Genomic DNA, 22,952 nt, shown 5'->3' with positions numbered 1-22,952 from the left:
AAGTGGGGCCCCTTCATGTTAGCTACTTTCTGGGAAACCAAAAGACTCTGGTCAGGCCCCCATCCCTCCACATCTTCTTCCTGCCCCCCCCCCCCCAGTTCCTCTACTGTGTCAAGTCAGCTCCTCCAAGACCTCTCTGCTCCAGCCCCACCTCTCTCAGAGGACAGCAGGTGAGACAGGGCCCTTCACAGCCCCAGGGTAGCCCCTCTTGGAGCACAGAGCCCCTTCTCTGGAGGAGTCTCCAAGACAACTCTTCAGTCTCCACCCGAGCCCAGGATGCTGCTTCTCCTTTCTTGGCTCCTTTCCTGTGGGAGTCCATGGAGGGAGGGAGATGTTGGACAGAGCTTGTGACTCTGGAAACAGCTGAGGCTAGGGGTGGGGATGGGGTGGGGAGGCTCAGGGCCTGGCTTTGCCTTCCACTGCACTCTGAGAGAGTGGGACTTTTGAGACTAAGTGGAGGTAGGACGGCTGTGGAGTAGACACGGGTGTTTCTTTTCTCTATTCCTGGGCACTGGGAGGAGGAATATCAGGGAGTCACTGGAGTGGTGGCAGCAGCGGTGAGCATAAAGGTTTCTGAGTGGCCAGGGTGGTGGTGCTATTGGGGACCTGGAGGGTGTCAGCATACAGGCACAGAGCTGAGATTCCATTCTTGACTCCTGGAACCTCAAGGAAAGGCGAGACCCTGGAGCCTTCACTCGTGTTTCTGTGAAGAAGCCCAAAGCCTCCTCCTCCCTCCTGAAGAGTTGTCAGACTCCATCCTTTCACCTCTGAGGTGCCCAGGTGAGTGGAGGTGAGATGCGCTCCAGGGTGTGGGGCGAATACAAATGGATGTGAACGGCGTAAGCAACTGACCAGAGGGGCTAAAATGGGAATGGCAGTTCTGAACCAGTAACAGGAGAGAGCTGGGAAGCAGGCAGGATATGTTCAACTCTATGCTGGTTAGAAGGGTAGCAGTAGTAAGGAAGCCATCGGACATTCAAGTAGGCAGAATACGAAGACCTTGTGGACCTGAGGCCCTATGGAAACTCAGGGCAATGTTTTTAGTCAGAGGGAGAAAGGTGACGCATAGTACAGTAGAAACTGTTCTTCAGAGGCTAAAACGTGGACTAGCACCGTGGGTCCTTTGCTTCACATCTGGGGATTATGACGTAGATCCAGAGATCAGCATTTCTTCTTAAATCGAGTTCATACCTGTCCATGTGGATGTGAGTGTGAGTGCATATTGCCATTGGTAAATCTTCAAATATACAAAGAACTTCAATGAAAAAAAATTAGGAAGTATGAAAATGAAGATCTTACAAAAGAAGGAATAAAAAATACCCTTAAGAAACAAAAAGACAGCCAAGCACATTATGAAAGAACACCAAAAACAATGCTAGAAACCAATGTGGAAAACCTGTACAAGGTGATTTACGGGGGGGGGAGGGGAGTATTGGGGAATTTTTATTTTTATTTTTTGAGGTAAGATCTCATTGTGTATCCTTGGCTGGCCTGGAACTTGCTATGTAGACCAGGCTATCCTCCAACTCACAGAAATCCACCTTCCTCTACCTCCTGAGGTTGGGATTAAAGGTGTGTGCCGTCACACCTGGAGGGAACTTTCGCAGTGCACATCTTGATTACAGCTGTGCTTTCATAGAGATAAATATTGTCAAATTCAAGAAAAGCAATGAAAAATTGAACAATTTATTGCATTAAATTAAAACATATAAGAGAATGCAATTTCTCTTATGTAAAATGAAGGAAGCAGAAATTGCTAGCACTTGCAGGGGGAGAACTGGATGGCACTTGTATATATATATGGTCATTGCTACAACCATGGAGGGTGACTGACAACAGCCATTAGAAATACATTATTTCATCCTGGTCATGATGCAAAGGGATTGGAAATATCCTGGGTGTCTATCAATAGGAGATTATCCAAACATTCACACGTGCATGCACGCGTGTGCACGCGCGCACACACACACACACTGAAGTATTAGGCAATCATACAAATGGAAACTTTGGATGGACTGATGTAGGATGATTCTAAACTATGTGAGCACATCAGCACCATGTTGCACAGGGCCGTGTATGGTAAGTGGCCATTTGTGAGGAAGGACGAGAATGAATACTTTACACACTCCTGTGTACAAAACATGGCACTGGAGGCTCTGAAGAAACTGGTCACGTTAGTTCCCATCTGGAAGGCAACTTGGCAACTGGGAGGAAATAAAAAGAGGGATTTTAAAACTATATTCTTTTCTTTTATCATTTGCACTTTTGTGTACTTTTGTATAGTGTGGGTGTGCATGTGTGTTGGTATGCGTACGGGCACAAATGTATATGGGAAGGTGCACACACGCGTGAGATCATGCATGTGGAGGCCCAAAGTTGACATCGCATGTTTTCCTTGGTTCATCTCCACTTCACTGAGGTGGGTTCTCTCAGCTAAATGCAGAGCTTAGCGGGCCAGCTTGCCCTGGGAATCCTGTCTCTACCTCCCAAGAGCTGGGGTCACAGGAAGCCATCACGCCTGCTCAGCTTTTACATGGGTTCTAGAACCTGAAGGCTGGTCCTCGTACGTATACACCAATTTCCTATCCACTTAGCTACATCCTCAGCCCTCGTTTGAACTTTTTAACGAGTATTGCGTGTGTGCGTGCATGCATTTGTGTGTGTGTGCATGTGTGTGCACATGTGTGTGTGTGTGTGTGTGTGTGAACTCAGACTCCTTTTCGTCCCTCTTAGACCCAAGTCAAGCTATGTTAGGCAGCCTTATGTTACTCTGATAAACATCCGAGTGAAGGTAGATTTATAGGTTTCTTTGGTGGCTTACTGTGGCAGACATTTTGAGCTGAGGCCAGCCCATCACTCTGGGCCCAAGGCAAGAAAGAATATCAGGGCAGTGGGAGTTTGTAGTAGAGGCTGCTTACCTCATTGTGGTCAGGAAGAAATAGGAGAATAAGGAAGAGGTGGGAAGAGGGAGGAGGGAAAGGAGAGGAGGAAGTGAATTTGGGGTGGGGGGCTTAGATGCTCTTCAAAGGCACAGCCCTGTTGACTGACATCTTCCAACCAGTCCACTTCCTAAGTCTCCATCTCCCCCACAGAACCACCAGCCAAGACCAAGCAGGCAATGGTCTGTGAGGAGCCTTGCATTCTGACAATAATATTCCATTAATCCTTCGGGAAAATGGTCCAGGACTGCGCATGGTGAAAGGCTTTAGAAGTGGTCTGACTCTCAAACAAGGGCCACAGCGACATTGGCATCTGTGCTTGGGGCATCTTCTTGACCTTGATCCGCCCATTACTCCACTTTATCTTTCCTAGCTCCTGTACTTCATCCATTTCTGTCGATTTCCCCACCAGGAAAGATGGCTCAAACTACGGTGACGGTGAACGGAGCTGAAGTGGCCTCCGCACTGCCCACGTCCCCTCACGTCAACATCCACATCCACCACCACTCTGCTCTGGAGCAGCTGCTGAGAGCCATGGGCTCCGTGAAGAAGTCTCTCTCCTGCCCTCAGGACACGGGGCCCTCCAAGGCCAGCATCCACCATGGGCTGCTGGCTCTAGGGGTGAGAGTTGGGTGGTAGGCGGGTTAATGAGGTGGCACAGAGGGCAAAGGAAAGCAGCTTGATTCCTCAGGGAAGAACTCAGGAGCTCACTCGCCCCTTCACATCTGGGGAGAGGTTTTGGACATTTCTCTGCAGGGATTTTCATAGAAAGGAGGCACCAACCCCCTCTTCGGTGCTAAGAGGGCTGTGTCAACCAGAGGCTGGGTGACAAGAGAGGAATTTCAGGGCTGAATTTGGTTGTTTCCTGGAGTTCGTGGGGCCTGAAGGCTGCAGGTGCAAGTCAATATGAACCAGCCTCCCAGGGAGAGGCGGAAAGGATCCTTGAGTCACCTAAAAGAGCTCAACTGACTAAAGTTAGATCTAGTGACATAAGCACAGAGTGCCCCCTGCCCCACCCACCCCCCGCCAGGAACTGGTGTCTGAGCAAGGCCCTGAGTGGAGTAGGAAATGGGCATGGACAAGGAGCTGCAGGGTGCAAAAGGAAAGGACTTCCCTGGGAAAGGGGTGTCAGGAACCATGACAGCCGGTGCTGTGACAGTGAAGAGGGAAGAGAAAGGGATTCTGGGATGATAAGGAGCCATTTTGCTAATAGCCTTGAGTGACAGGAGTTCGGGCCAGCTTCTGTGCATGAGCTTTGAGTGCCAACTGAGCTCAGGCTGCCTCGGAGCCAGGAGGAGCGTAGCAAGAACACACTTGTGTGTTCGAGTGAGGAGAGATCGGAATCCAGATTGTTTACATAGGGTCCCCCTAACTTGGATGGGTTTGGGGTGTAAGAAAGAGATAAAGCCAGAAACATTTGGAGGTTCAGAGGTGATAAGAACCCTGGAAGATAGGAGAGGCTGTCCTTGGGGGGTAGGGTTTGGCACAATATAACAGTTGAGTGTAAGGGGCTGGAAGGACATAAGGTGGGGTACAGGAATCAGTGGCAGCTGGATTCTCTGGGAAGAAGACACTCAGAAGGCTAGGGCTGCCTGTGGTTTATTGGAGCTTACATGGGTGAGAAGAAAAGGCTAGGATGGGATTGGACAACAGGGATCATCACACAGTGGTACAGCCTGTTGGGAAAGCTCCACAGTACAGGGAAATGGTCCTCCACACGCCACCTTGCTTAGTCATTGGCTGGGATAATTCCTTAAAGAATTTCATCTTGAAAGACTGGGGCATGTCCCTCATTATAGGCTATCAGTAGCCTGCCTTGCCTGCCTGCCTGCCTTCGTTCCTTCGTTCCTTCCTTCGTTCCTTCGTTCCTTCCTTCGTTCCTTCGTTCCTTCCTTCGTTCCTTCGTTCCTTCCTTCGTTCCTTCCTTCGTTCCTTCCTTCGTTCCTTCGTTCCTTCCTTCCTTCCTTCCTTCCTTCCTTCCTTCCTTCCTTCCTTCCTCCCTCCCTCCCTCCCTCCCTCCCTCCCTCCCTCCCTCCCTCCCTCCCCCCTCCCTCCCTTTCTTTCTTGGTGTTATTTCAAAACCATACATATTTTTAATTAATTAATTAATTAATTAATTAATTTTACATCCCAACTATAGCCTCCTCTCCCTCATCTCCTCCTACTCCCTCCTCCACCTCCCCTCACGCCCCCACCCCGTCCACCCTTTCTCTATAATTGCTCAGAAAGGTCTTGGCTGTGGGTCTCTGAATCTGCCTCCATCAGTCACTGGATGAATGATCTCTGGGGCAGCCATCAATCTGATCGCAGGGATGGCCAGTTTAGGCTGTACATCCACTGCTGCCAGGAGTCTTAGCTGGGGCCATCCTTGTAGACTCATGGAACTTTCTCTTTCATAAGACTTCCCCATAAAGCTCCCCTTTCCTGTCAGGTCTCTCAGCACTGTTCCCCTCCACCCACCTCCCAACCCAGTCCCTTAAATTCTCATGCCCACCAACCCAAGTTCAACCAGGAGATCTCTATTTCCCCTTCCCAAGGAGATTATCCTTGTTACCCAACCTCTCTGAGCCTGTGGATGGTAGCTTGGTTATTCTTTACTTTACAGTTACGATCTATTTATGAGTGAATGCATACCATGTTTGTCTTTGTGGGTCTGGGCTACCTCACTCAGGATGATTTTTTTTTTGTTCTCTTCATTTGCCATCAAATTTCCTGATGTCTTTATTTTTAACAGCTGAGGAACACTCCATTGTGTAAATGTATCACATTTTATTTATCCATTCTTCGGTTGGGGGTATCTAGGTTGTTTCCAGGTTCTGTAATGTGGGATTCCTCTTTGTATGCTGTGACTATTTTATTGCCATTGGTTAGTGAATAAAGCTGTTTTGGCTAATGGCTTAGCAGAGCAAAGCCAGGCAGGAAATCTTAACAGAGATATAGAGAAGGAGTAGGCGGAGTCAAGGAGATGCCATGTAGCAGCTGAAGGAGAAAGATGCTGCCGCTGGAACCTTTCTAGTAAGCCACAGCCTCGTGGCGATACACAGATTAATAGAAATGGGTTAATTTAAGATGTAAGAATTAGTTAATAAGAAATCTGAGCTAATAACCCCAACAGTGTTGTAATTAACATAGTTTCTGTGTGATTATTCGGGTCGGAATGGCTGTGAAACAAAAGAACAGTCTTCGACTACAGTTCTGGCTATTAACAAACAAAACTGCTATGAACATAATTGAGCCAACGTCCTTGTGGTATGTTTGAGCATGTTTTGGGGATATGCCCAAGAGTGGTATTGCTGGTTCTGGAGGTAGATTGGTTCCCAATCTTCTGAGACATATTGATTTCCAAAGCGACTGTACAAGTTTATGCTCCCACCAGCAATGGAGGAGTCTTCTCCTTGTTCCACACCCTCTCCAGCATAAGCTTCCATTTGTATTTTCATTCTTAGCCATTCTGACAGGTGTAAGATGGAGTCTCAGAGTTGTTTTGATTTGTATTTTCCTGATGGCTAAGGATGATAAACATATCTTTAAAAAATTTCTCTGCCATTTGAGATTCTTCTGTTGAGAATTCTCTGTTTAGGTCAGTACCTCATTTTTATTTTTATTTTTAGTATGGACCTCTCTTTATTGATTTTATTGAGCTATATATTTTTCTCTACCCTCCACCTTCTTCCCTCCCCTTCAACCCTTTCCCATGGTCCCCATGGTCCCCATGCTCCCAATTTACTCAGGAGATCTTGTCTTTTTCTACTTCCCATGTAGATTAGATCCATGTATGTCTCTCTTAGGGTCCTCATTGTTGTCTAGGTTCTCTGGAATTGTGATTTGTAGGCTGATTTTCTTTGCTTTATGTTTAAAAACCACCTATGAGTGAGTTCATGTGATAATTGTCTTTCTGTGTCTGGGTTACCTCACTCAAAATGATGTTTTCTAGCTCCATCCATTTGCCTGAAAATTTCAAGATGTCACTTTTTTCTATTGTATAGTACTCCATTGTATAAATGTACAACATTTTCCTTACCCATTCTTTGGTTGAGGGGCATTTAGGTTGTCTCCAGGTTCTGGCTATGATAAACAACGCTGCTATGAACATAGTTGAGCACATGTCCTTGTGGTATGATTGAGCATCCTTTGGATATATACCCAAAAGTGGTATTGCTGGGTCTTGAAAAAGGTTTTTTTTTTTCAAATTTTCTGAGAAATTGCTATACAAATATCCAAAGGGGTTGTACCAGCTTGCACTCCCACCAGCAAAGCAAAAGTGTTCCCTTTTCCCCACAACCTCTCCAGCATAAGTTGTCTGTTTTTGATCTTAGCTATTCTTACAGGTGGAAGATGGAATCTCAGAGTTGTTTTGATTTGTATTTCTCTGATGGCTAAGAATGTTGAACATTTCCTTAAGTATCTTTCAGCCATTTTAGATTCCTTTGTTGAGAGTTCTCTGTTTAGGTCTGTACTCCATTTTTTTGGGATTATTTGTTGTTTCGATGACCAACTTCTTGAGCTCTTTGTATATTTTGGAGATCAGACCTCTGTCTAATATGGGGTTAGTAAAAATCTTTTCCCATTCTGTAGGCTGTCATTTTGTCTTGTTGACCATGTCCTTAGCTTTATAGAAGCTTTTCAGTTTCAGGAGGTCCCATTTATTAGTCGTTTCTCTCGGTGTCTGTGCTACTGGGGTTCTATTTAAGAAGTGGTCTCCTGTTTCAATCTGTTCAAGTCAGCATCTCATTTTTAAATTGGGTTGTTTAGGTTTTTGATGTCTAGTTTCTTGAGTTCTTTATATATTTTAGAGATAAGCCCTCTATCAGATGTGGGGTTTTTGAAGTTTTTTTTTACATTCTCTAGGCTGCTGTTTTGTCTTATTGACAGTGTCCTTTGCCTTACAGAAACTTTTCAGTTTCATGAGGTCCCAGTTTTTAATTGTTGATCTTAGGGTCTGTAGTATTGGTGTTCTATTCAGGAAGCTGACTCCTGTTCAAAGGTATTCAAGGCTATCCCCACTATCTTTTCTCTCAGGTTCAGTGTAACTGGACCTTATGTTTAAGTCTTTGATCCACTTGGACTTGAGTTTTGTAAAGATGATAGATATGGATCTATTTGCATTCTTCTACATGACAACATTCAGTTATGCTAACACCATTTGTTGAAGATGCATTCTTTTCTCCATTTTATAGTTTTGGCTTTTCTTTAAATAAAAAAATTAAGTGTCCATAAGTGTGTAGATTTGTGTCTGGGTCTTCTATTTGATTCCATTGATCCATCTGTCTTTTTTTATGCTACTGCCATACTTTTTTTTAAAAATCACTATTGCTTTTTAGTTGAGTTTGAGATCAGGGATGATGATACCTCTCAGTTCTTTTGTTGTAGAGGATAGTTTTAGAAATCATGAATTTTTTGTTTTTCCATATAAAGTTGAATATTGTTCTTTCAAGATCTGTAAAAAATTGTGTTGGAATTTCAATGGGGATTGCATTGAATCTGTAGATTGCTTTTGGTAAAATGGCCATTTTTACTATATTAATCCTACCAATCCATGAGCATGGTGGATATTTCCATTTTTTGAAATCTTCTCCAATTTCTTTCTTCAAAGATTTGAAGTTCTTGACATACAGGTCTTTCACTTGCTTGGTCAGAGTTACCCCAAGATATTTTATATTATTTGTGGCTACTGTGAAGAGTGTTGTTTTCCTGATCTTTTTTCTTGGCTGTTTTATCATTTGTATATAAGAGGGCTACTGATTTTTTTTTTCAGTTAATCTTGTGTTTAGCTCCTTCAATAAAAGTATTTATCAGCTGTAGGAGTTCCTGGTAGAATTTTTGGGTTGCTTATGTACACTATCATGTCAGCTGCAAATAGTGATATTTCGACTTCTTCTTTTCCAATTTGTATCCCTTGATTTCCTTCTGTTGTCTTATTGCTCTAACTAGAACTTTGAGTACTACATTGAATAGATATAGAGTTGGCAGCCTTGTCCTGTTGCTGATTTTAGTGGAATTTCTTTGAGTTTCTCTCCATTTAATTTGATGTTGACTCTCAACTTGTTGTTAATTGCTTCTGTTATATTTAGGTATGTTCCTTGTAGCCATGATCTTTCTAAGACTTTTACCATGAAGGACTGTTGGATTTTGTCACAGGCCTTTTCAGCATCTAATGAGATGATCATGTGTTTTATTCTTTCAGTTTGTTTGTATTATGGATTACATTGACAGATTTTTTTATGTTGAACCTTTATCTATGCATCTCTGGGATGAAGCCCACTTGATCATGGTGGTTGATCTTCCTGTTATGTTCCTGGATCCAGTGTGACAGCATTTTATTGAGTATTTTTGCATGTTCATGGGGGAAAATTGTCTGTAATTCTTTCTTTGTTGGTTGGGTCTTTGTGTGGTTTGAGTATCAGGGTAACTGTGGCCTCATAAAAAGAATTTGACAATGTTCCTTCTGTTTCTATGTTGTGGAATAATTTGAGAAGTACTGGTATTTTCTTTGAAATTCTGGTAGAATTTTGCACTAAAACCATCTGGCCCTCGACTTTTCTTGGCTAGGGGACTTTTAACTACTGCTTCAATTTCCTTAGGGGTTTTAGGTCTCTTTAAATTGTTTATCTGATCTTGGTTTAATTTTGGTATGTGGTATCTATCAAGAAATTTGTTTATTTCATTTAGATTTTACAATTTTGTAGAGTACAGGTTTTTAAAGTATGATCTAATGATTGTCTGAATTTCTTCAGTATCTATTATGTCCCTCTTTTCAGTTAGATTATGTTAAACCTTTTAGTTTGGGTAAGAGTTTGTCTACCTTGTTAATTTTATCAAAGAACCAAATCTTTGTTTCATTGATTCATTGTATTTTTCTCTTTGTTTCTATTTTATTGATTTCTACCCTCAGTTTGATTATATCCTACAATTTACTCCTCCTGGGTGAGTTTGCTTCTTTTTGTTCCAGATCTTTCAGGTGTGTTGTGTGAGTCACTAGTGTGAGATTTCTCTAAATTCTTTAAGAAGTTACTTAATGTAAGAACATTTCCTCTTAGTGCCACTTTTGGGTATGGTGTGGATTCATCTTCATTGAATTCTAGGAAGTCTTCAATTTCTTTCTTTATTTCTTCCTTGACCCAGTGATAATTCAGATGAGAGTTGTTTGCTTCCATGAGTTTGTAGGCTTTCTATGGTTTGTGTTGTTATTCAACTCCATCTTTGATCTGATAGGAAACAGGGGGCTAGTTCAACTGTTTTGTATTTGCTAAGACTTGCTTTGGGACTGAGTATGTGGTCAGTTTTGGAGAAGGTTCCATGACGTGCAGAGAAGAAGGTATATTCTTTGGCATTTGGGTGAAACTTCCTGTAGATATATGTTAGGCTCATTTGAGTCATAACATCTGTGAGTTCCAATATTTTCTGTTTAATTTCTTTTGGAATGACCCGTCCATTGGTGAGAGTAAGGTGTTGAGGTCTTCCATCATTAATGTGTGGGGCTCAATATGTGATTTTAGCTTTAGTAATGTTTCTTTTACAAATGTGGGTGCCCTTGTATTTGGGGCATAGATGTTTAGATTTCAGACATCATCTTAGTGAATTTTTTCCTTTGATAAATATATAATGTCCTTCTCCATCTCTTTTAATTAATTCTAATTTCAAGTCTATTTTGTTAGCTATTTGAATCACTACACTAGCTCTCTTCTTTGGTCCATTTGATTGTAAAATATTTTTTATAATCCTTTATTTTAAAGTCTGCCTTTGATGTTGAGGTGTTTTTCTTGTATGCAGCAGAAGGATGGGTTCTGTTTTCGTATCCATTCTGTTAGCCTGTAATTTTTATTGGTGAATTGAGCCCATTGATATTGAGGTATACTAATTACCAGTGATTGTTAGTTCCTGTTGTTTGTTGCTGGTGGTGGTGTTGGTGGTGCTATGTGCTTGCTTTCATGCTTGTGTGTGTGCACATATGTTTCCCTCCTGCGTGGGATTATCTATTGCCTGTGTTTTTGTGGGTGTAGCTAAATTCCTTGGGTTGAAGTTTTCCTTCTAATATCTTCTGGGTTTGTGGATAGATGTTGATTAAATTTGACATTTTCATGAGATACCTTGTTTTCTCCGTCTTTGGTGATTGAAAGTTGCCCTGGGTATAGTAGTCTGGGTTGGCATCCGTGGTCTCTGGGAATCTTGTAGTTGGTTGTTTTAGACTTTTGGCTTTTTTGGGGGCCACCACTAGCTCCCCCCAAAAATCACACATGGAGTTTTATTCTTTCTTATAAATGCCTGGTCTTCACTTTACCTATTTCTTGCCAGCTTTTCTTGATCTTATATTACCCCCTCTACCTTTTGCCTCTGAGCTTTTTACATTTCTTACTTCTGTAATCTTCCTTTCACTCTGGCTGGCTGGGTGGCTGGTCCCTTTTTTTCTTGCTCCTTGTTCTCTTTTCCTTTCTCTCTTTTTCTCCTTCTATTTATTCTCTCTGCCTGCCAGCCCCATCTATCCTTTCTCTTGTCTTACTATTGGCCATTCAATTCTTTCTTAGACCAATCAGATGTTTTAAATAGGCAAAGTAACACAGATTCACAGAGTTAAACAAATGCAACATAAAGGAATGCAACATATGAGCAAATATTCCACAGCATAAACAAGGGTAACACATCTTAAAATAATATTCTACAGCAGAGTCTGTAAGGGATCTGTTGAGGTGTTGCATTGGGAGTCTTCATGGAGAAAGATTGGTCTTTCTCCAAGATTGGTCTACCGTTATTTGTTACTTGACCTTTTCCCTTAGTCTTTCTTTGTTCTGTATGTTTAGTGTTTTGATTGTTATATGGTGAGGGGACTTTTTTTTCTGCTCCATTCTATGTGATGTTCTGTAAGCTTCTTAGATTTTTTATAGATATATCCTTCTTTAGGTTGGGAAAATTTTCTTCTATAATTTTGTTGAATATATTTTCTGGGTCTTTGAGCAGCAATTTCTCCCCTTCTATTCCTATTGTTCTTTGCTTTGGTCTTTCATGGTGTTCCAGGTTTCCTGGATGCTTTGCTTTTTGTTTGTTTGTTTGGTTTTTTGAGACAGGGTTTCTCTGTGTAACTTTAGAGCCTGTCCTGGAACTAGCTTTTGTAGACCAGGCTGGCCTCGAACTCACAGAGATCCACCTGCCTCTGCCTCCCAAGTGCTGGGATTAAAGGCGTACGCCACCAACGCCCGGCTGTCCTGGGTGCTTTGTGTTAGGAAGTTTTAGATTTAACATTTGACCAATGAATTTATTTTCTCTATGGCACCTTCAATGCCTGAGGTTCTCTCCTCCATCTCTTGTATTCTGTTGGTGATGCTTGCATCTGTAGTTCCTGTTTGCTTACCCAAGTTTTCCAGTTTGTGTGTTTTTTTTTAATTCTATTTCCATTTTTAGGTTTTGAACAGTTTTATTTGTTTATGCCAGCTGTTTGCTTTTTCTTGGTTTTCTTGGCATTCTTTAAGATATTTATTCATTTCCTTGGTTATCTTTCCTTCCATTTCTTTGAGGGATTTTCTCAGTTCCTCTTTAAAGAACCTCTATTACCCCCATAAAGTTATTTTTAAGGTCATTTTCTTGTGTTTCATCTGTGTTGGATTGTTTAGGTCTTACTGTCATTGGATAGCTGGGCTTTGGTGATGCCATGCTGCCTTTTCTGCTATTGATTGTGTTCTTACACTGGCATTTAGGCATCTGGATTTGGAGTGATTATAGGTCTAGGTATTGATTCCTATGTTTGTCTTTGTTGGATGGGTGTTTTGTTCCTTGCTCCTTGTACCAAGGATTCTGGTCACTGATGAGTCTTCAGGTCCAGTAGGATGTTTTCGCTGGGATTTTGGGGTCCTCGAGTCCCTTATTCTGATCTGGCCTCCTATAGAAATCTTTTTGGATCTCTGGATCTTGCCTGGCCTCAAGTAGATCCTGTGTTTTCTTCTGGGGTACTTAGGGTACCTGCCTGACTTCTGATAGAGCTGCTGGGGCTGTTCTGAATTTCAGGTAGTGTAGATGGTATGTGGGCCTATGGCATCTATTTTTCCAACTGGTGCGAACTCTGTCTGGGTATATGAAGTATCCTGAAGTTGCATTCTGGCTTGTGTGACTTGGACCTGCATTGGCTGGTGTAGTCTGTGCCTCAGTGGTGGAAGCCCACTGGGATTGGTATTGGGGACTCAGCAGCAGGGCCAGGGATGAGCTGGGATGGCATTAGCCTGGGGCAGGGTCTCTACAGACTGAGTCCAAGGAGGGGTACAGTTCTGTTGCTAGGCAGGTCACTCACCTGCTCTGGCTGGTGTGGCCTGGGTCTGGTTGGTGGAAATCTTCTGGGGTTGTGGAGCTGGGGACTATCTGAGAAGGCTGAACTTGGGGACTGGTTGAGAGGGTCCTAATCCAGGTGGGAATGCAGTTCCGCTGGTAGGTGTGTCATTCACCCATTCTGACTGGATCATACCTCTTTCCAAAATGTGGTCTCACTGGTACATCTTTTTTATTTTTCTGAGACATGATCTCATGTAGTCTAGGATGACCTCAAATTAGCTATGTAGTCAAGGATGGTTTTGAACTTCTGAACTTTCTGCCTCTACTTTCTAAATGCTGAGCTTATTGGCATGGATTTCCCCATCCAGTCTTATCTGACCCTGGGGATTGCATCCGAGGGCTCGTGTCTTTCTCTTTATGCTCATCTCCAGCCTTTCAGCCCCACATCCTGTGTGTACCATGCAGCCGTCCACGTCATTTTTGTATATGAGGCGTTAGGGTGGAGTGAGATGCTGAGGTCAGGAGCAGGATTTGTCGGGATGATAGTCCTGAGGGAAAACGTGATGGAAATGGGAAGAACTAGCGTAAAGTGCTGGTGTTAGGAAAAGGTAATGAAAGAGCCTGAGGGGGATGCAGAAAAAAGCTGACCATTGTGGCTCAATGGATGTTAGCACAGAACCTTCCAGAATCAGAGCTGCAGGGAGGCCAAAGCAGAGGAAATGGCTTAGCCCACCCCTGGCTTAGAGCTGTACAGTTATCATTGGGGTGTGAAGGGAGTTGATTTTTTTTCCCTTCTGTCTTGCAGGTGACCCAGATATTGCTGGGGCTTGTGAGCTGTGTTCTCGGAGTATGTCTCTACTTTGGGCCTGAGACTGAGCTGCATGCCTTTGGCTATGCCTTCTGGTCAGGGTCTGTGGTAAGTAAGGAGTTACCAAGGAGTTCAGTGGAGGCAAATAGGAAACAGTTGCCTTAGGACTGGAACCTTCTGATGCCTAGTTTTTTGGTTTGGGTTTTAAGGGCAGGACATTGGTGATAAGTGTCTGCCCATGTCCTGTTTTGGCTTGCTTGTCATTTGAACCTGCTTCAGTTGGGCTGTCCTGGGAGCTGTTGGTGGAAGGGCAATGGAAAACCTAGCCAAGAGAGTAAACTAGAGGCTTATTTATTTATTTATTGGTGTCTTCTCTTTCCAGGCAGTTGTAGCCGGAACTGGCATCATTGTCAACGAGAAGCGACGTGGAAAACTAACTGTGAGTCTTGGGTTTCTTCTTTATCAACCCCGTCCATCTTCACCCTCTATAGTAAATGGTGAAGATTTCAGCACTATTCTACCGCTTGTCCCTAATTACCAATAAAACAAGTCTTTCCTGGGGGGTTGGGAGGGGCTTCATGTCATAGAGGCAGGAGGAGGGACTTCCTGTCATAGAGGCAGGAGGAGGGACTTCCTGTCATAGCAGCAGGGCAGGGGAAGATGGGTAAGCCTGAGGCTGCAGTTCATTACTCTGCCACTGGCAGCGGAATCTCCTTCTGACCCTCTCTCCTCCAGGGCCACATATCCTGCCTGCTTATCCTGGCTTGCACTGCGACAGCTGTGGCTGCGACGGTCCTGAGTGTGAACAGCTTAACCTGGCAAACGAGCGGTGCCTACCGTTACAGGATCAGTTCCACATGTGACTCCTTACAGACGAGCACGTACAGTGGGGACGGGCTAGTGCAATTCACTAACAACACAAGCTGGCGGACAGAGAGGTGCCGAGAGTACCTGCTCATGATGATGGTGAGAACGGAGGAACGGTTTTCCTGGGACACAGCACCACCCTAGCTCTTAGGGTTTGGAGCCCTGGCAGGGATGAACACTCTGTGAGCTTGGCCCTCACCCTAGTCCTTTGTTTAGGAAGCTGTCATTCAAGCTGAAGGCATTTTCAGACCTTTGTACATAACGATTCTCCGAATCGGAGGTGGTGGGGGAACAGACAGTAGGTCACCCCTCTGACTTCTCTAATGAGTGGTCATTCTGGTTATCTACTTACTGATGTATAAGAAGTCACCCCCAAATACAGTGGCTTTAACACCCCTTACTCATAATTCTCACACTTCTCTGGGCTTGGCTGGGTTTGGACAGACTCTTCACCCTTGGGTTTTCCTATGTAGCTGCAGGCAGAGACAGTGGGTGTGGTCATCCAAGGCCTCACTGGGGCTGGGCATTCACACTTAGGCACGAGTGTACCCAGCTGGCAGATGGTGTGGCTCTTGGCTGGAAGCTCGCTGGGCTTTCAGGGCTGAGAACCTACAGCACCTTCTTCATGTGCCTCTGGCTTCTCAGTATAGCACTCAGGTCCCAGGTAGGGAGTTATGGTAAGGTTGTCAAGAGGCAGGAATAAAAGCTACAGAGTCAGTGAAGGGCCATCTCTGGCACGAGTGCCATTTTCACCAGTCAAGCAAGTGGGTGAGAAGTGGTGGCTATATCTTCACCAGCAGACACCGCCTGCGTTGGTGGCAGACAGGGTCTGGACTGAGTGTGGCTTTGGGAAGGTTGCCATGTGAATCAGAGGAGCCGACTCTTGACTGGGTCTGTTCCTCTTTTGCCTCCAGAACTTGTTCCTAGCATTGTACATCATGCTCACAGTTGTCTGTATCCTGAAGATCGTCGTGTGTTTGACTTCCCTGGGACTGAGTCTCCAAAGTATGTGTGGCCGGAGCTCCCAGGCCCTGGTGAGTGCTCAGAAAGAGGCTTGCTGGACAGCAGGGGTCTGGGCATTGAAAACAGAGATGAGCACCCATCTCGGAAGTCCCTGGTCCTCACTCAGCCATCACTATCTGGGGACGGTGACCCTCTCTCATGTCCTGTGTGACTTCTGCCTCTCCATGCCTTGCTTCGCCGTCGTTTCCCACTCTCTCCAGGTTCATATCATGCTCCCCCGGTTCTGCCTCCTGGTCCTTCTTGCTGCATGTACTTCCCTCTGTTATTTCCTGTCCCTCCTTTCCTCTGCTGCTTTCAAGTGCTGATGCTAACCTTGTCCTCATGTTTTTCTCCGTCCATCAATGAAGCTAAACTTCATGCTCTATCTTCATGCTTTTCTCCCATTCATTGACTTCTTCCCCCTGTTTTATTTTTAGGATAAAGAAGAGGCAGAAAAGAAGCTTCTTGGGGGAGATTCAACACCTCCCTCCCCAACCAAGGCAATTCCTGTTATTCTGTGAGCTGCTACAAAGACCCTGCCTGAGCCCACGTGTGTCTATGAGCAGAGGAATCCAGCAAGGGCAGCGCCTGTTCCCAGGGCCTCTGCTGGCCCCACAGCACACAGCTACTTCTGATGTAGCCACTGTCCAGCCCTCTTTCTCTCCCTCTCTCCCCACTGTCCTCACGCCAATGTCCTTTGTTCCCTGAACAATATTGTGTCATTTTTTCCAATGCTAATGAAGCAGAAACAACCAGAAAAAAATAGCTTCTTGCAGAAAGGTGTGGACTCTTCATTGCTACAAACGGGGTTCTGGGAAAGGCTGTCCCTTGAGCTGGTGTGTGTGGACACAGAAGAGTGGCTGTGGAGCGTGGTTGCAGTTCTATATCTCTGGCGTCACACTCTTCTTCAGGATTTGCCTCCATTCTGCTATATAAATCGAATGTAACTCATGGGCTTAGAATCTTCTTGGCCATTGCTTAGTCTTCTTTCCTGATGCTGGGATAAGTTCTCTGGCAAAAACAACTTATGGGAGAAAGTATTTTTTCTTATTATGCTGTCCATCCTGGCAGGGGGAGGTCAAAGCAGCAGGAGCCTGAAGCAGCTGGTCACATCACATCTGTAGCCAGAAGCAGAGAGGGATAAATGCACTCTGTGCTTGGCTCACTTTCCCCACTCCTAGTTCAAGATTCCAGGGAATGGTGGCTCCCGAAATGGGTGTGTCTTTCCCCTCAGTGAACTTAATCAAAGTAATCCCCCACATCTGTGCTCAGAAGCCCCATCTTTCAAGGGGTTCTAGTCAAGCTGATTCTCCCAGAACCCAGCCCACTGTGTGTTCAGGGAGCACCTGCTTATAGGCAGGCCTGTGGGTTTGGGTCTTAGGGAATTAAGGACATTTTAATTTGTTTAGAAGGTGAAGCATCAAGCCTATCCCATAAAGAGTGTTGTGTGCCAGGCAAGAAAGTAGTATGAAGTGTTTGCTGAGTATCTGCCAGAGGTGAAGATCGAACAGGGAGTTTCAGAGATGGCCCTCAGAGGAGAGGCTCTGAGATTGCCATTGGTGCTTAACTGGCTGGGGCCATGCAAAGTACTCAGCGTACACCCACCTCAGTGTGCGCTGGCATCTTTGGCAGTGCCCAGTTACCTAGTCATCAGCCCAGTCTCAAGAAACGGTGACTCAGTTGGACAGGGCTGCTTCTTAGTTGTCACTCATATAGATATCCAGGATTCCACCTGCCAAGATCCCAGCCCGCAGTATAGCAGGGACAGTCTTTGGGGCCTGGCAAACCCTGGAGGCCAAGAGAGAGCACCATGTCACCAACTTCTGGGGTAGAGTAGGAGGTTATAGGATTATGGGTTATGATGACTATGTTCCCCTCAAATGTAAGTTTGTAACTCCCAGTGGCTCAGAAGGTGACCATATTTGTAGATAGTCCTTTTGTCTAAGTCAGTTTGAAGAGAGGTCAACAGCGTGGATCCAAATCCATCAGGACTGTAAGTGTCCCTATAGGAAGAGAACATCGTGAAGACACAGAGGGAAAGGCGGCCATTTGGAAGCCAAGAAATCTCAAGAGAAAACTGTCAGCACCTTAATCTCAGGCATATTTTCATCAAGGGCTTAGCTACATTGTCAAAAGAGGAAGGGAGGGTGTTTGGGAAAAAGGAACTGATAATGCCTCCATCAGCAAGCCTATCTGTCCTGTGGCCCTTGCTATCCTGAGAAGACAAGCATTTCGGTGCTCACCACAGATCAGGAAGTAACACAGACCAAAATAAGGATAGTGGCAAAGTTCAACTTGAACCAATGAGTTTGCTGAGGTTTCTTACAGCAGTATGGGTGAGGGGGATGCTTTCAGGAACACAAAGGCAACATCATCCTCTAAAACCCTCCCAAGCATGAGTGCCAACTCATAAGACCCAGGATCCTGGAGATCTCTACATGGCCAACAGGCAGCTTGATGGGCTGGAGAATCTTCTCTAGGCAGTCAGTTAGGCTGGTCTAAGCCTTCTCAGCAATCATCCCTGCTTATATAATCTTAGGAAGAGTGGAGCCTTCTAATTTTCTGGAACTCCCTGAGACTTTTGAATTGTTTATTTCTCTATTTCTAGCAAGCCTCCCTTTAGAACTTTTTGGGTCTTAATGAGTTACCTTCCAGAATGGAATGTTCCAATTCAGAGGAATTTTCTCTGTAACTGTCATGATGCCATCACCCCAAGGGGGGCCTGGACTTCCTATTCTTCTGAGCATCCTCCCTCCTCTGGAGCAGAGCCTTGCCTCCCTCACCTGAGATGCTGCCATCTCTGTTTCCACTTACAGTGGGTGACTCTGGTGTACCACAGGATAGTGCTATAGGGGTGCCCCAACCTCCAGTTTGGCACATGTACCACCCGGGGGTGGCTCTGAGCATGATGAAGCAGCGGAGGGAGAAACTCCAGTCAGGGAGAGTAAAGACTAATAGAAACCACACCTTGCTCTTCGAAATCATGAAACTGCTAGGGGAAGATGAGGTGCACTGTGAGGTTACACCCCAGGATGCTGTGATGCTAGCATGTTAAAGATATGAGGAAATCTGGGGGTTCATAGAAAGAAAGGTGAGGCAAAGTACTCTTCTGAGAAGCTTGATTAAGGGAGTCATGGGATTATAGCCATAGGTAGCCATGACGAGGCCTTCGAGTGGGAAGGCATTAGGAGAGACAGTTGCCATATATGGCATGATGGGGATCCTGAAGGAAGATGGCCGCCAGCTCCTTTCAGTTCATGGACTGGGAGGCTCACAGTGCCCTCCCATAACTGCCTGAAGAACCTGGAAGAAAGAGACAAACCCTTCACTTCCGTAGGCCTAAGGGAATTTCTTGTACTTACAGGTTTTCAGGTGTGGGAGTTAGTTCTGTACCATGTGACCTAGGCTTTATGCCAGGACTCATACATAAGTCAAGGGCGTCTCAGGTCTGGGCGTCAGGGCTAGCTGGGATTGCCCTCGGTGGTGTGAGGGAGGGAGAAAACGCAACTCTTTGGAGGGATGCCAAGGTTATGGCAGTTCTCTGTAGCTGGCAGGGTTGGGGTTAATTGCAGGTGGTAAGGCTTGGCTTTTGGCTAGAGGATGTGTAACCTAACAGTATAGAGATCTAAAGGAGATGATGGCCTCATGAAAGGGATTCAGATATGCAACAGGGCCGCTTGCATTCTTTATCTTCTTTGCCTTTTTTTGTTGTTGTTTTAAAATTATTTCTCTGTGTGAACATGCATGTATGCAGAGGTCAGAAGGAGGTATCAGAGTCTCTGAGACTGGAGATACAGGTTGATGTGAGCTGCCATGTGGAGTTGGCAACCAAACTCTGAAAAGGCAGTGAGCGCTCTTAACCACTGAGCCATCCCTCCAGCCCGTTTTACTCCTTTTCATTCAGCACAGGCTCTTAGAAGACAGCCCCAGGCTGAAGAGGCACAGGCGAACTGAGGCAAAGGCAAAGGCGAAGTCAAAGGAGATTTTGTTTCCTTCCTTGGCTCCAGTGGTATCCATTTTTGTCCGGTTACCCCAGCCTTATGCAGCCAGATCAGATAATGCCTCTTGGCTTTTCCGTTATGGAAAGCAAGCGTCAGATTGTTTGGTTTCTGTTTCAGTTGCTTTTGCAAACAGTGGTCTGTGTCAGACTTCGGCAACCCCCCCACCAGCTTCGGAGGGAGGCTGGCTTCCTTCCTCTGGCTCCTTCACCCTATGTTCTCTGTGTTTGTTTTACTGTAGGCTCCTACCCCCACCCCATGAAGAGCCTGGAAGCTTCTTTGGATATGTTTTTCTTTTCTGTAGACTATCAAATGTCACCACCCGCCTCCTACTTTTTGTTTAGTTGGGAAAGCCAACATCCATCTCTCTTCACAGAGCTCTGCCTTGTTGTTAAAACTGTGTATACAGACGGGAATGACGTCAGGTCCCTGATGGAGTTCTGAAAATTATTTCCAGCCTGTTTATATATAATGTCTCTAACGAAATATTTAAATCCACAAGGCATAAACAACAACGAAGTCTTCGTCATTCACTTCTTTGTCCTCCTATCCTCCTCCCCCCATCGTTTTTTCCTTCTGTATTATTTGTTTTGGGTCCTGTAACATCAGGGTCAGATTCTAGCTTGCACAGATTGGCTACTAAAGGGTGTGCTGGTTGGTGTTCTTGTTAACTTGACACACGCCAGGGTCATTTGGGAAGCAGGACCCTCAATTGAGAATATTCTCCATCAGATGGACCTGTAGGCAAATCTATGGGGCATTTTCTTGACTAATGGTTCATGTGGGAGGGCCCCACTTACTGTTGGCTGTGCCACCCATGGGCAGGTGGTCCTGGGTTGTATAAGAAAGCAGACTGGGCAAGCTATGGGGAGCAGGCCAGTAAGCAGCACCTTCGGTGGCCTCTGCATTATTTCCTGTCCCTAGGTTCCCTTCCATGAGTTTCTGCCCTGATTTCCTTTCATGAGAGATTGTAGGCTGTAAGATAAAATAAACCCTTTCTTCCCCAAGTTCATTTCAGTCAGTGTTTACCAAAGCTATAGAAAACAACCAAAAGCAAAGGGAGCCCTACTTGGTTTCTAGGCCAAGTTCTATTCATTAAAAACCGAAGCAAACCAAACCAAAGCTTGGGTCTCTATGTCCCCACTCCTCCAGGTCGCTTGGACTGGAGAGCGAGGGGTGGGAAGGAGGCGTCTTCTCTCCCCTTCTTCTGCAGTCTTCCTCCTGCACAATTAGAATAGGGAGAAAAGGTGAAGGGCAGGGTGGGTTTTTGTTTTATAGTTTGTTTTTTAATCGACCAGCTGTAAAATGGCTATGAGTGGATGAGGGACAGGGTTTATTGATTCAGTTTAAATACAACTGACATTTTTGGCTTTTGTTTAGAAGCAGTAGGTAATGGGCTCATATATTCTTACTGCTTCGTCTGGGAAGTACTTGGGAATTTCCCTGCCCTCCACTGCATTAGCTGTCTGGGTTTTTCTAACTGCCTGGAAAGGCACATTTAAAGGAGAGAAATCTGAGCCGAAGGGAGGAAGTGACTCCCTTGTGACAAGATCTTTTTAGATAAATAAATAAGTAAATAAATAAGTTTGTCCTTTTCTTTAAAGCAGAAATATCCAAAGAGACATACCGTGTAAGTGAAAGAGAAAATATAAAGCAAACCTTGCCACATCTATGCAGAGTGCATAGGTCAGTGCCATGCAGGCCGGCCTGTCTGTCTGTCTGTCTGTCTGTCTATCTATCTATCTATCTATCTATCTATCTATCTATCTATCTATCTATCATCTATCTATCTATTTATCTATCCATCTATCATTTAGCTATCTATCATCTATCTATCATCTATCTATCTATCTATCTATCTATCTATCTATCTATCTATCTATCATCTATCTATCTATCATTTGGCTATCTATCATCTATCTATCTATCTATCTATCTATCTATCTATCTATCTATCTATCATCTATCTATCTATCTATTTATCTATCCATCTATCATTTAGCTATCTATCATCTATCTATCATCTATCTATCTATCTATCTATCTATCTATCTATCTATCTATCTATCATCTATCTATCTATCATTTGGCTATCTATCATCTATCTATCTATCTATCTATCTATCTATCTATCTATCTATCTATCATCTATCTATCTATCATTTGGCTATCTATCATCTATCTATCTATCTATTATCTATCTATCTATCTATCTATCTATCTATCTATTTATCTATCTATCTATCTATCTATCCATCCATCTATTATTTATCTTATTTATTTAGCCTCCATAACGGAAAAGCCAAGAGGCGTTATCTGATCTGGCTGCATAGATGTGGCAAGGTTTTTAATACTATCTCTTACACTTATATGGTATGTCTCTTTGGGTATTTCTGATTTTTTTTTTAAAGAACAAAACCTCTTGCCTTCAGCAGAGATTCCAGAGTTTTAGATCCAAAGAACAGATTACAGAAAAAAATGCAACAAAGGTATGGGAAAACCATCTGAAGTAGGAAGGTAGTTGCTAGGTAGACACTTACAGGAGCAAGCTGCTATACTTAGCTAAAATCTGCTGCTCTTTAAATCTCTCTCAAAATGCCTTTAGAGCCAAATTCCGTTCTGACTTGTGATATGGCCATTCACAGAGATAGCACTGACCAGCCAAAGCTCGCGTCCTTCTCCCGTTTCCTTTGGAGGTGTTCTCATTATAACACAAAGTTCTCCCAGGGGTGTTTGCAGTCACACTGTTTGCTTATTTTTCAAATACATAGCATATGAAGTTGAACTGAACACAGAATGTGCCCCTGTGGTACACGAGGCTTCTCTACCCAAACAAGTGTGAGTTCCTCAGTCAAAGCCGCTTTCTTTCTTTCTTAGGGAAAACCGCTGCTTTGATAATGGCCTCCGGGGTTGCCCTTGCTTGCTGTATAAAATGAACCACTCTGTTCTTATGTCCCCTTATGTTGGTCATCTTTGTCCTCACGAAGAGATAAAGCATTGCATTCATTCCATTACCAGAATAAGCCACTAAACTCTTCATCTGCACTTGGAACAGCTTCAAGTTCACTGTTCGTCGTCTCTCTGTTC

At 44.3% G+C, this 22,952-nt stretch overlaps 1 protein-coding gene across 1 annotated transcript; it reads left to right on the top strand.

Annotated features, from left to right (window-relative positions):
- Window positions 1-76: 76 nt before the first annotated feature.
- On the top strand, window positions 77-16,637 carry Tmem176b (transmembrane protein 176B). The gene is made up of 8 exons (XM_057774651.1): window positions 77-170; window positions 670-780; window positions 3,352-3,560; window positions 13,996-14,106; window positions 14,381-14,437; window positions 14,734-14,964; window positions 15,780-15,899; window positions 16,305-16,637. Exons 3-8 carry the CDS (start codon window positions 3,357-3,359, stop codon window positions 16,386-16,388), a joined length of 807 nt encoding a protein of 268 aa, XP_057630634.1. The 5' UTR covers window positions 77-170; window positions 670-780; window positions 3,352-3,356; the 3' UTR covers window positions 16,389-16,637.
- The last annotated feature ends 6,315 nt before the right edge of the window (window positions 16,638-22,952 follow it).

The sequence above is a fragment of the Chionomys nivalis genome, chromosome 1 (genome assembly GCF_950005125.1).
Source record: "Chionomys nivalis chromosome 1, mChiNiv1.1, whole genome shotgun sequence".
Lineage (NCBI taxonomy): Eukaryota > Metazoa > Chordata > Mammalia > Rodentia > Cricetidae > Chionomys > Chionomys nivalis.
Note: the sequence above shows the minus strand (reverse complement) of the source record. Positions and strands in the feature narration are given on the sequence as shown.